General features: G+C 44.7%; 1 protein-coding gene across 2 annotated transcripts in view; it reads left to right on the forward strand.

The window, feature by feature from the left end:
- spg11 (SPG11 vesicle trafficking associated, spatacsin) overlaps window positions 1–14,554 on the forward strand; it is a 190,024-nt gene that overhangs the window by 71,483 nt on the left and 103,987 nt on the right. For both annotated transcript variants that reach the window (XM_070858561.1, XM_070858562.1), the window contains exon 16: window positions 1,983–2,186. In XM_070858561.1, coding sequence (XP_070714662.1) covers window positions 1,983–2,186 — 204 coding nt within the window. The remainder of the gene's footprint in view (window positions 1–1,982; window positions 2,187–14,554) is intronic.

Genomic DNA, 14,554 nt, shown 5'->3' on the forward strand with positions numbered 1-14,554 from the left:
TGACCCTTCATCAGAACTACCAGTTCGGCTGGTGTTTAATTTATGTTACTTTGTCAGCCTTCTATTATGCTATATTCACTTTACAAGACTAATTATTTCAATATCAAATTGAAAAATGTGTGTGCTATGCCAGTATGAATTGCATGCCACTTCAGTTATGATTCCAAAACACTGACGGCCAACTTTCCTGCTGCCTGGGTCCTAAGCTCTGGAACTCTCCCCATAAACCTCTCCACCTCTCCACCTCTCCAGCTCTCTCTCCTTTAAGACGCTCCTTAAAGCCTACATCTTTCCTGTCCTAATATCTCCTTATGTGAATCGGTCTCAAATTTTGTCTGATAATCGCTCCTGTGAAGCAGTTTGGGATGTTTTGCTATGTTAAAGGTGCTACATAAATGTAAGTTGTTGCTCTGACTTTAATCAACTCCTCTTCCTTACAGTTGTTGCTCATCAGTAAATTGTTACTTGATTGGATACGTTCTAACGGAAGAATTAGGAGCATGAGTCGGCCTTGTGGTTTCTTGTGTCTGCTCTGTCATTCAGCTAGATCACGGCTGATCTTTGACCTCAACTCCTGCTTTCCCGCCTGATCCCTGTATCCCTTAATTCCCTTAGCTGTATATGTGTGTAATGTAATTAAGAAATTCAGGTAGTGTTTGTGAACCAGTGAGCCATCTCCAGAACCCAGTTTGGAGACGAAGAGCAAAAACCAGCACACTCACTTTCAACTATTCGCTCAAGAGAGTTTTTTTTAATATACCTGTATAATTTGGAAAGTAAAACTTTTATATACACAACTGCTGACTACTATTTTCTGGTAATTGGTTGCAAATGATTGGCCGGTTAAAATGACGAGAATTATTTACCAGTTTTAATCCTTTAAAGAGGGGCATCAAATACGCAAGCACTCTGGCAGTCATCAATTGCCGTGACATTTGCCACCAAGTAAAAGTGGCAAACTGTACAACACTGAGCCATTAACTCCTGACTATAATTATAAACAGGATATGTGAGTTGTCTCTCTGCCATTATCTTGGGGTTTCAATTACTGTTTGTTTATAAATGGCTTGTGTTTCAGTATCCTGCTGTAAGTTATCCCTGAACCCCTCGACGAGATTACTTTGTCATAATCACTTCCATTTGTTAACCATTACTCTCTATATTTTAAACCAAAATAGCTGTAAGATGTTGCAGTGTGTTTATTCACTTCTTTTTCACTCTTGGGACCCGAGTTTCAATTCACTTCGGATTGATTGGAATGTAATTCCTCACTGTTGGTTAGGTCTACAGATTCCATGCGAGTTTGGGCAGGCTCATTCCAGTTACTGGTGGACATGGGCTCACAATGATAAACACCCCTAATTAGGCAAGGAATATCTTCAATTCATTGACACAGCAGCACTTCACTCTTGTATATCTCATAGAATAAAAGGCTAATCTGACTGCCAATGCCACTAATTTCACATTGGTGGGAAGCAATTTTGGGTGGGCATTGGTTTGATGATGGCAGCATGAATGCGGGCATAGACCAGTTGGGTTGAATGGCCTGTTTCTGTGCTGTCGGCTCGATGTAATGTAAAGGCAGGCATTGTGAGAGCCCCTCTGGGAGGCTATCTTGGATCTGCCATGTGTGCCATACTAGTTTAATGCTGTGTGAAGCATGCTCTGTTGAACCTTCTGGGCACTTTACAAACTTATTGCAGTTTTTTTTTAAGTTATAAGAAAGCAGACTCTTCCACCTGTGCTTTCTCAATAATAAACATCCTCAAAGGAGCTGAGGCTCTACCCTGGTGGGCAGAATGGGATTCACTGCCATGGAACTCGCTAGCTGCTGTTAGCACCCGACAGCAAGCGGTCTCTGGACAGTACAGCCATGGTGTCTCATTTTATTTTTTTGCAGTTGTGGACTAGAAATCGGATAAGTTCTGGATTTGTTATAGCAAGCTGTTTGCAATGTTTTATTTTTACGTTTGTCTTCATAGAAAAGGAGTATTCATCCCCTCAGAGCTAGCGGACTTCAGGCAGCTCCTCGTAAGGCTTAGTTGCACAGGGGGAGTGATGCAAGAACCTCACCCAGTTCCAGTGTACCAGTCCGCTGAAGGGCTTGACTTCCACAGCTGTTTCATCCTGTATTGCCTGGAGCATGAGCTGCGCTACCTCTTGTATGCGTATCTGGATTATTATGGGTAAGTGCAGTTTTATTGAGATCAGGATTGGCATGATGATCTAACAATTGATTTCCAATTTTAGTCTGCATTTTTTTTTTAAAAAGCATAGTACAATGAAATGGATTGATTGTTGCATTTCTGTATTCCATCTCTCAAACCTTGTCTCACAATGAATTACATTGGCGTGCAAAAACTGCTGTTTAGGAAGACCTTGAAGTATTCTGAAAGTACTTTCTTAAGAATAAAATAAAAACAGAAACACTCCCAGCAGATCAGGCAGCGTCTGCGGAGAGAGGGACAGGGTTAAAGTTTCAGTTTGATGATCTCTCTCCATTCACTTCTCCTCTTCTTGGGCAGTCCCGCATAGTGAGGATGACTTGCTTCTACACCAAAAAAGGGGATGAGTTCACAGGTGTTACAATGAGGGACCTAACATTCCGGATCCTGAACTACATGTTGAAGGGTGGAAGATGCCTGTGCGTGGATTTTTTGAACGTGTAGCGGCTGTTGCACACCAGCCACCACATGAGCTTGACATCCACTTCTGATGAAACATTAACTCCGTTTCTCTCTCAAATATGCATGAAGGCCAATAGGTCCATGTTCGATTCCTGGGCTGTGCTGATCTCTGCCGGGACAGCATTTTGGGGCCTATCTGGGTTATAGAGGGATAAAAGTGGCTATTATTTCCAATTGTGATCGCTATCCAGGAGTTGTAGAGAGGATTATAGAGTTTCCCATTCATCCTCTCAGTGCCTCAGTGGGTAGCACTCTCGCCTCTGAGTCAGAAGGTTGTGGGTTCAAGGCCTCATCCAGGCTGAACATAAAAGATCCCATGGAACCATTGTGAAGATCCCATGGAACCATTGTGAAGAAGAGCAGGGGAATTCAGTGACCTCAAGATAAGTACTTCCCATTTCCCAAGGTCATGAAAGGCGTGTTATAAATGCAAGTCTTTCTTTATTGGCTCATTCTTTCCCAGTGACCTCCAAGTCGTGAACGTCTTTACCTCCTTACCCTTCCAAAATCTGCACTTTTGTAAACCATGAGCTTGGCAGTCCCCAGCTTCACCAGTCACCTGATCTTTTCTCCTATACTGTACTTTCATTCTTGATGGTGTCCTGCGCTATGGACTCGGGCTGTGGCCTCATCCTGTAACTAGAAGCAGCTACACCTGGATGGATGTCCCATAGAACCGACCCTGGAGGTTGCTGGGATCATAGATCATCGCTGAGTCCCCCACCATTAACATCCTGGAGGGTCACCATTGACCAGAAACTTAACTGGACCAGCCACATAAATACTGTGGTTACAAGAGCAGGTCAGAGGCTGGGTATTCTGTGGAGAGTGTCTCATCTCCTAACTCCCCAAAACCTTTCCACCAGCTACAAGCCACAAGTCAGGAGTGTGATGGAATACTCTCCACTTGCCTGGATAAGTGCAGCTCCAACAACACTCAAGAAGCTCGACACCATCCAGGACAAAGCAGCCCGCTTGATCGGCACCCCATGTACCATCTACATGATGCACTGCAGCAACTCGCCAAGGCTTCTTTGGCAGCACCTCCCAAACCCACGACCTCTAGCACCTAGAAGGACAAGGGCAGTAGGTGCATGGGAACACCACCACCTCCACGTTCCTCTCCAAGTCACACACCATCCTGACTTGGAAATATATCGGCCATTCCTTCATCGTCGCTGGGTCAAAATCCTGGAACTACCTCCTTTAACAGCACTGTGGGAGCACCTTCACCACATGGACTGCAGCGGTTCAAGAAGGCGGCTCACCACCACCTTATCGAGGGCAATTGGGGATTGGCAATAAAAGCTGGCCTTGCCAGCGACGCCCACATCCCATGAACTAATTTTTTTTAAAGTCCAAAGAATTTGTGCTGGAGTTACCACAGGGTTAAGAATGAGTGCGATAGGCACACACCAGGACAAAGAATCAACTACAAATATAGAGCATGGGATAAATTGAGAGAGGATGTTTTTGATGATCTAGAAAAGATGGACATGTCCCAAATGTGAGCTGCATGTAAAGGCAGGCTTACAAAATGCTAAAGTGTCACTTCAAATTGATGGTCACTATTCTTCTTCACTTCTCAACGCCTGATTAAAACGCTGAGTACAAAACATTCTTTATGTAATTGATAACCAATGCTAGGGGGCATAGTCTCAGAATAAGAGGCCACCCATTTTAAAACTGAGATGAGGGGAAATTTTTCCTGAGGGTTGTAAATCTGTGGAACCCTTGGCCATAGAGCACAGTGGAGGCTGGGTCATTGAATATATTTAAGGCGGAGATGGACAGATTTTTGAGCAATAAGGGTTATGGGGAGAGGGCGGGGAAGTGGAGCTGAGTCCCTGATCAGATCAGCCATGATCTTATTAAATGGCGGAGCAGGCTCGAGGGGCCAAATGGTCAACTCCTGCTCCTATTATGCTGCTTGTATAAAAGACATGTCCACAGATGGCTTCCAAGTCCCAGAACTGCATAAACAGGTGCCAAGACAATTAATATTAGATTTGAAAAAGCTTTTTTTTTTAATGTTCTTCCAATTGGCTGAGAGCAGAAGTTCATTATACAGCACATATTAACAGATTATTCACTGTGAATGCTTCATCTGCCTGGAAACAGTTCGGTAAATTGATTTAGCCCGATTATTATCTGCTTAATAAATTGTGATAGTTATTCGTTTCCATATGGAAACTCGTGATTAAAGCTGCCTCAATATTGTGCAAGATCTGATTAGTGGCTCTAGCTCCCAGTGCATGGATCCTGCACAGCTAGCTGCAACCCAGAAGTAAACTTGCCAGGATTCACTAAGATTGGTAGTCGTGAAGACCTGGGTAAAACCTGCTGAATATCGGACAGAACAGTGAAGTCCTCGGGGTGGAAATTCAGTCGCTCCTCAGGTGGGGCGGTGTCCCGGGCGGGGCGGTAAATTTTGCGCCGGCAAAGGGTTTGAGTCTGCTGCTGCAAAATTCATCAGCTGGGCCCGGAGTTTGGAGCAGGGGGCTAAGGGAGGCGTTGCACACCTCTCTCGGGGCGTTAGGCCGGCTGAGCAAGGGAAAGTCCCGAGCAAAAGAGCCGGTCTTGGAGCGGCATAACACAGGCCCGGGGGGGGAAAAAAACCTGTGAAAAACGTCCACCAAAAACATTCCCAAAACATAGCTCGCGCCACCACATTATTTAGAAAAAACGATCGCACTTGCCTCAGGTCGGCATTACTTACCTGACTGTGGCCGCTATAGCTCGGACCACACGCTTTCACCGGCGTTCCCACCAGGGCGTGCTGCAAAGCACTATGGGTCAGGCGCGATCCAAAAAGTGAGCCGGTGTTGCAATCAGGGACATCGCACACCGGCTCGTGTCTCCCGGGCGGTAATGCTCTCTCTTTTCTCTTTCCCCCCCCCCCCCCCGGTCAATACCGGCAACAGATGTCCCGGTGGGGCTTGGAAGCTGCCAGCAACTGCTTTCCGCAGCGGTTGCTGCCTCTCCAGGGCGCTCAGGGACAGCAGAAGACCGAATTTCCACCCCCTCCTCTTTATGTCCCATGGTGGCAGGATGCGTGTAAACCTGCTTGTTAACAAAATCTGCTGAAGTTGGCTGTCGCCCCAGGGAGGCCCAATTGTTTATAAGCCTGCTAGAATTCCTAACATTTGCCGAGTTGGTCCAGTTTGCAAGCATCTGCACACTTGGAACAAGGAGCGGTTTGGGTTTTTTTGTTCTTCAATGCAGATCCACAGCTGCCAGGCATTCTCTGACCCATCTCGGTTTCTTTGGGAATCTCGCAAATGGTTCCAATTCGACCTGCTTTCCACAGGTGCCGCAAACTAGCTATACGCAAATTAGCTGCCACAGTTTCCTGTGTTACAACAGTGACAACAAATCAAACTACTTTATTGGCTGCACAGTGCTGCGGTAAATCCGGGGGGGCGTGAAAGCTGTTATATAAATGTAACTTTCTTCTTTTACTTCAGATTCCGGGAAATCTCTGTCCATGAGCTGGCTATCAGCATTTACACTGCAAAACCTGGCTGCTTATCCCTAGACTCATAGACCCACGAATAATTGTGTCTGCTGCAAGAATCGGGAGCTGAATTTGCTAATGTAAATGCTGACAGCTGGCTCATAGATGCTGGTCTTGCCGGATCCAAATTAAAACAGCACCAGTTTAAAGGCAGCCCCTGAAGGTTCCTCATTGGATAGACCTTTTTAAGGTAGCACTGAAAGTGAAAGAAAGATTCTCGTACTCTCCCTTATTCTCTCACTAGGGCTGCATTTGAGCTGAACGTTTCTCAAATCCTCAAGCCAGCTTAGGATTTGATTAAATGAATCCTTGTTAAGTACCAGACGTACAAGAGTTGTATGCTGTTACAATTGACGGGTGTTTCAGTGTGGCTTTTGACTGGGAGAGAGAGAGTTAAGCCACATCATGAATGGGGGTGGGGTGGGTGGGAGGGGGGGGCGCGGGGGCGGGGCTTTACTCATGAGTTGAATTAATAACACAACGATTCTCTTGCAGTTGTTGCTTTTGCGTTCTCTTCCCCGCACCCCCTCCCCTTCCGAGGGTGGGGTGGGAGAAGAAGTTGAAATATTGTGCACGGACTGTTGAGGTGCAGACTCCCAGTCTCGGTCTTTTGCTTTCTTGCAAGGAGATGGGGGTAAAGAGATGGGTGAATAAATAGTGGAGGGAGGGTTATTGGGTTGAGCTTGTTTTTTTTTAAAAAACGGCAGTTTGTTTTCAACTTAAGTTGCTTAACTCATCTTGTGATCTGTACCCATCAGTGGGTCTGGTGGTGTTTTCCTTCACAATACCGTGACTAGCCTCTGTGTTACACAAGTTACCTTGGGCCTGAAATTCACCAAAAAAATACAAGTTTCGTCAAAAACCAGGTATGTACTGCCCGGTGGAAAATTCAGGAGTGACAGAATGCCGGGCGCTCTGCACACCCACCCGCCCATGTAGAACCGCCCACATACCGCCCAAAAGTGCAAGTTTCATGACATACAGCCGGAACTGCATACCGTCCTGGAGAAGGTGCTTTTTAGTGGATAGAACCATAGAATAGTACAGCACAGAAGGAGGACATTCAGCCCATCGAGTCTGCGCCGGATTTTTTGAAGAGCGATCCAGTTAGTCCCACTCCCCCACTTTTTCCTCCGGTTCCTGCAATTTTTTTCTCCAAGTATTTATCCAATTCCCTTTTGAAGGCTACTATTGAATCCGTATCCACCACCCTATCAGGCAGTGCATTGCAAATCCTAACCACTCTTTGCATAAAGATGTTGTTCTTCCTGCCGCCTGTGGTTATTTTGCCATCTTAAGTGGGCGGTATGTACACAGAGCTGACAGGTTTGTTTGACATTGTACAGATCTTTATAGTGTTAGCCAATAATGCAGCTTGAATAGCAATATAACCAGAGTCTGGAAATTGTGTGTGTGTGTTCACTAGAGTGATCTTATTTTATAAATGGTCTAATAAAGCCCTATTTACTCCTTTATTAATGAACTATAATAAAAATGTTATTAGCCCCTCTCAGCCCCCAGTCTCTTGCCCTGCCCTGCCTCCCCCCCCCCCCCCCCCCACCCCCCAACCGGTCTTGGGTCACTAGTCTCTGGCCTCTCGGTGCTGCTCGGGGGGGCGGAGCTTGACGGCCGCGCGTTCGCAAAACTCTAGAGCTGATGATTCCTGAGTTGGAAGGCCTCCTCTGCCCACTACCACCCGTTGCTCTCCGCTCCCGCTACCACGGAGAAAAGCGGGATGAATCTCCCGCCCACTCAGCCCCAGCGAAACCGGGCGGTAAAAAAAATCGCGCACTGCCCGGGGACCACCGAAAAACGGGTGGAACTTGGGTTTGACCAAATTTGGGCCACTAAAGTTCTGGATGCAGTTGAGATTTTACTAACTTTTCTGACCAGTGTCGACCCAATTTTTTGGATAACTGCCTCTGTCATCTGCACTGCATTGTGCGCACAGACCTGTCGAGTCTGGAGTTTGGAAATGTGATCTCTGATGGCCCTTAAAATAATAAACGCATCAAGCTGTGATTTTAAAATGGGTCTCTAACTTCTGATGGTTAGTTAAGACATGCACACATACTGTATTAAGCTCCTCTTTCGTTTCCTCCATGTAAGCAGAATGAGAGTTATAAAACGCTGTTAGCTGGCAGCAGCGTAAATGTAACTCCCAAGCACTTATTAAAAAGAACAATTTGCTTCAGTGGAGCTATGTGCAGTTAAGTACCGGCAACAATTATCCCCAAATATAGGATCTGGACAATCCAAAAGAAGCTGTTTACCTTAACATGATGTATCCAATTCACATGTTGAGGGTTTACATAGAAACATAGAAAATAGGTGCAGGAGTAGGCCATTCGGCCCATCGAGCCTGCACCACCATTCAATATGATCATGGCTGTTCATTCACCTCGGTGCCCCTTTCCTGCTTTCTCTCCATGCCCCTTGATCCCTTTAGCCGTAAGGGCCACATCTAACTCCCTTTTGAATATATCTAACGAACTGGCCTCAACAACTTTCTGTGGAAGAGAATTCCACAGGTTAACAACTCAGTGAAGAAATTTCTCCTCATCTCGGCTAAATGGCTTACCCCTTATCCTTAGACTGTGACCCCTGGCTCTGGACTTCCCCAACATCGGGAATATTCTTCCTGCATCTAACCTGTCTAATCCTGTCAGAATTTTATGTTTCTTTTAGATCCCCCCTCATTCATCTAAATTCCAGTGAATATAAGCCTAGTCGATCCAGTCTTCATATGTCAGTCCTGCCATCCCGGGAATCAGTCTGGTGAACCTTTGCTGCACACCCTCAATCGCAAGAATGTCCTTCCTCAGATTAGAAGACCAAAACTGTACACAATATTTAAGGTGTGGCCTCACCAAGACCTGGTACAACTGCAATTAGACCTCCCTGCTCCTATACTCAAATCCTCTCTCTCAAGGCCAACATGCCATTTGCCGTCTTCACCGCCTGCTATACCTGCATTCCAACTTTCAATGACTGATGTACCATGACACCCAGGTCTCGTTGCATCTCCCCTTTTCCTAACCTGTCACCGTTCAGATAATCTGCCTTCCTGCTTTGGCCACCAAAGTGGATAACCTCACATTTATCTACATTATACTGCATCTGCCATGCATTTGCCCACTCACCTAACCTATCCAAGTCACCCTGCAGCCTTTTAGCATCCTCCTCTCAGCTCATACTGCCACCCAGCTTAGTGTCATCTGCAAACTTGGAGATATTATATTCAACTCCTTTGTCTAAATCATTAATGTATATTTTAAATAGCTGGGGTCCCAGCACTGAACCTTGCGGTACCCCACTAGTCACTGCCTGCCATTCTGAAAAGGACCCGTTTATTTCTACTCTTTGCTTCCTGTCTGCCAACCAGTTCTCTATCCACGTCAATACATTACCCCCAATACTATGTGCTTTAATTTTTCACATTAATCTCTTGTGTGGGATCTTGTCAAAAGCCTTTTGAAAGTCCAAATACACCACATCCACTGGTTCTCCCTTGTCCCACTGTACTAGTTACATCCTCAAAAAAAAATTCCAGAAGATTTGTCAAGCATGATTTCCCTTTCATAAATCCATGCTGACTTGGACTGATCTTGTCACTGCTTTCCAAATGCGCTGCTATTACATCTTTAATAATTGATTCCAACATTTTCCCCACTACCAATGTCCGGCTAACTGGTCTAATGCCCTGTTTTCTCTCTCCCTCTTTTTTAAAAAGTGGGGTTACATTAGCTATCCTCCAATCCATAGGAACTGATCCAGAGTCCATGGAATGTTGGAAAGTGACCACCAATGCATCCACTATTTCTAGGGCCACTTCCTTAAGTACTCTGGGATGCAGACCATCAGGCCCTGGGGATTTATTGGCCTTCAATCCCATCAATTTCCCTAACAATTTCCGGACTAATAAGGATTTCCTTCAGTTCCTCCTTCTCGCTAGACCCTCGGTCCCCGAGTATTTCCGGAAGGTTATTTGTGCCGCCTTTAGTGAAGACAGAACCAAAATATTCGTTGAATTGGTCTGCCATTTCTTTGTTCCCCATTATAAATTCACCTGATTCTGACTGCAAGGGACCTACATTTGTCTTCACTAATTTTTTTCTCCACATATTTATAGAAGCTTTTGCAGTCAGTTTTTATGTTCACTGCAAGCTTTCTCTCATACTCTATTTTCCCCCTCCTAATTAAACCCTTTGTCCTCCTCTGCTGAATTCTAAATTTCTCACAGTCCTCAGGTTTGCTGCTTTTTCTGGGTAATTTATGTGCCTCTTCCTTGGATTTAATACTATCCCTAATTTCCCTTGTTAGCCACGGTTGAGCCACCTTCCCCGTTTTATTTTTACGCCAAACAGGGATGTACAATTGTTGAAGTTCATCCATGTGATCTTTAGCTGTCTGCCATTGTCTATCCACTGTCAACCCTTTAAGTATCATTTGCCGGCCTATCCTAGCCAATTCACATTTCATACCATCGAAATTGCCTTTCTAAGTTCAGGATCCTAGTCTCTGAATTAACTGTGCCACTCTCTGTCTTAATGAAGAATTCTACCATATTATGGTCACTCTTCCCCAAGGGGCCTCGCACAACAAGGTTGCTAATTAATCCTCTCTCATTACACAACACCCAGTCTAGGATGGCCAGCTCTCTAGTTGGTTTCTCGACATATTGGTTTGAAAACCATCCGTTATACACTCCAGGAAATCCTCCTCCGTCATATTGTTACCAGTTTGATTAACCCCATCTATATGTAGCTTAAAGTCGCCCATGATAATTGCTGTACCTTTATTGCACGCATCCCTAATTTCCTGTTTGATGCCATCCCCAACCTCACTACCACTGTCTGTACATAACACCCACTCGCGTTTTCTGCCCTTTGGTGTTCCGCAGCTCTACCCATACAGATTCCACATCATCCAGGCTGATGTCCTTCCTTACTATTGCGTTAATCTCCTCTTTAACCAGCAACACTACCCCACCTCCTTTTCCTTTCTGTCTATCCTTCCTGAATGTTGAATACCCCTGGATGTTGAGTTCCCAGCCTTGGTCACCCTGGAGTCATGTCTCCGTAATCCCAATGACATCTTATCCGTTAACAGCTATTTGCGCAGTTAATTCATCCACCTTATTACGAATGCTCCTCTCATTGAGACACAGAGCCTTCAGGCTTGTTTTTTTTTAAACACTTTGTCCTTTTAGAATTATGATGTAATGTGGCCCTTTTTGATTTTTGCCTTTGATTTCTCTGCCCTCTACTTTTGCTTATCTCCTTTTTACCTTTTGCTTCTGCCCCCATTTTACTTCCCTCTGTCTCTACATAGATTCCCATCCCCCTGCCATATTAGTTTAAACGCTCCCCAACAGCACTAGCAAGCACTCCCCTAGGACATCGGTTCCGGTCCTGCCCAGGTGCAGACTGTCCAGTTTGCACTGGTCCCACCTCCCGCAGTTTGCCATTCTCGATTTCCCTTCCCATCCATCTTGCCCCATGAGCCACTATAGTGAGTGTGGTAGTGTTGTGGTTATGGTGCTGGACCAGGAATCCAGATGGCGGGGGTTCAAATCCCAATATGGCACATTGTGAAATTAATTCAGTAAATCTGGTAAAATGACCACGCAAACTACTGGATTGTCGTAAAAGCCCAACTGGTCCACTAACGTCCTTCAAGGAAGGCTAATTGCCTCCCCCCCCACTTACGAATTGTTAGACAGGAAAAGACCAGATGGTCCATCAAGGCTGCCCCTACCTGGTTTAACCCACATGTTACTCCAGCCCCATACTATGTGGTTGACTTTTTAATGCCCTCTGAGGTGACCTAGCAAGACATTCACTTGTCAGAGCAGCTAAGGATTGGGATCAAAATGTGGCTTTTCCAGCTAAGTCCACATCCCAAGAATAAAACGTGAGCCATTCCAGGCAAAGAATAAAGGCAGATTGCTGGGACCTCACTAATAACGCTCTCTCCTGGTCTGGCCAGTTGGCGTTGAACAAGACTAGCCTGAGTTGTCTACCTCTGGCTCTCCACTTCGATGCTCCTCCTAAACACCTTGATGCAGTTGGAGACTTCCAGTGGAGGATCATGCCTCTCTGGCACAGCCTGTTAATGTATACCAGTAGGGTACCTCACAGTGGTAGTGCTGATAATGGACTGACTCCTGTTCTATTTCACTTCAGAACCATAATAGATAATGACAATGTTGAAAAGCTAGCTAGTTTGGAAGATTTAATTTCTTTTTTAATGTATTGTATCTGTAATCTATTATGTGGCAGCTTGGCTACCATTTACATGAGCCCAGAGAGGCTTATTTTTAGCATTTTAATCAATTCTCAAAACCCTCAAACCGCAAACCTTGGCTGCTTTAGAGGTTAGATGAGAGATGTATTTTCTGAATAGGAGTTTGCTTTCAGTAAGTTAATGGGCTTTGAGAGAATGTTCCTTTCTCTGTAGCTGATAATGAGGATGCCCATTATTCTACACATTATTCCAGAAACCTGGTTTCCAAGACCATAATTAATTATATTTAATTAATAGGAGGAAGGAATTGTTTGGGGTTTTCAGTTTGGTCACAACAGCAGAGCCATGACATTTTAGTGATCCTCATCTGAATAGTGCAGACTATTTTTTACAAGCAGTAAATTTTTATTCTAGCAGATTTAGAGGACACGGGCAATGTATTTTTAATTATTAATTGAATTTGATAATTGAAGGAATAAATATTACAGGGCGATGGGGAAAGAGCGGGGGAGTGGAACTAAAACAAAGAAAGGCTTGGATTTATATAGCACCTTTCTCCATCACCGGACGTCTCAAAGCGCTTTATAGCCAATGAAGTAGTTTGAAGTGTAGTCTGTTGTAATGTGGAAACGCGGCAGCTAATTTGCACACAAGCAAACTCGCTCAAACAGAAATGTGATAATGACCAGATCATCTGTTGAATAGCTCTACCAAAGAGCCATGATGGGCCGAAAGGCTCCCCTTCTGTGCTGTGTCATTCTATGATTTTAATCTTCCTGGGCAAAATAATAAAAGTGTGAAATTCCCCACTCGCCCACTCCCTTCAAAATAATCCCGGAATACCATGCTGGAAATGCACAGTAGGTTTGTCGGCATCTGAAAGAAGAAAAAATGGGTTAAAACTTTGGGTGTAAAGTCTTTGTAAGAACCTGACACAGATAGTTCTGACAAAGGGTCTGGAGACTGCCATGTTCAGATATTGATTGATCTGCTGTGTGTTTAACTTTTTTTTGACTTTTGTATTTAAAGCATTTACAGTTTTACCTTTTTTAACTATATGTTTGGTTGAATCAGTAGTTGAGACCTTTTTTTAAGGGCATTACTGCTTAAATCACCCCCCCCTCCCCACACTTTCCATGGCACTGTGAACTATTGCTTTGAAGATATGATTTATTGTAACATATCTCCCCCATGTGGGTGATTTTGTGCAATGCATTTCAAATTGTACCATGTTAATTAGATGAAGGACCTGGCAACTTACACTTTCTTCCTCTTCTTTCCTGGCCTCCCTCCCCACCCCAAAGCTGTTTTCAGATTGAGACTCTAGACGTGTGGGACTGAGTAGGAATTTCTTACTGCTCTTTACATCTTTTGTTGCTTTGCATGTGGGACATAACCATGTGGTGAAAAAGGCGGAATTAAGTGGTCACTTATCTCATGACATAATGTTGCACACAGTCTGCCGGAGAATCTGATCTCGTTCATCATAAATTGCTGACAGGATTACTGCACTGCCAGCTATTTGGGAGAGATTATTAGACCACAGACCACAGAAAAGGAATATCTTTACAGTTGACAACAAAGATTTGCTTAAGTTCTTTGTGTTTCAATCAATTAAACAAACTAACAAATAATGCAAGGACGTTATGGTAAACCTTTTATAAATCACTGGTTAAACCTCAGCTGGAATATTGTCCGATTATGGGCAACACATCAGGACTTCTAGGCTTTGGAGAGGGTGCAGAGGAGATTTACCAGGGATGAGGGACTTCAGTTATGTAGAGAAGCTGGGAATGTTCTCAAAGCAGAGAAGGTTAAGGGGAGATTTAAGAGGCGTTCAAAATCATGGAAGTGCCGAGTAGATGGGGAGAAACTGTTCCCACTGGCAGGAGGTACGGTGACCAGAGGACTCAAATTTCAGAGGGCACACGAGGATTTTTTTGTGTAGTGAGTTGTTGTGATCTGGAAGGCGCTGCCTGAAAGGCTGGAGCAAGTAGATTCAGTAGTAACATTCAAAAGGGAATTGGATAAATACTTGGAAAGGAGAAGTTTGCAGTGCTGTGGGGAAAGAGCAGGGCAATGGGACTCATCGGATAGCTCT

This window comes from Pristiophorus japonicus, chromosome 17, assembly GCF_044704955.1.
Source record: "Pristiophorus japonicus isolate sPriJap1 chromosome 17, sPriJap1.hap1, whole genome shotgun sequence".
In the NCBI taxonomy this organism is placed as follows: Eukaryota; Metazoa; Chordata; class Chondrichthyes; family Pristiophoridae; genus Pristiophorus; species Pristiophorus japonicus.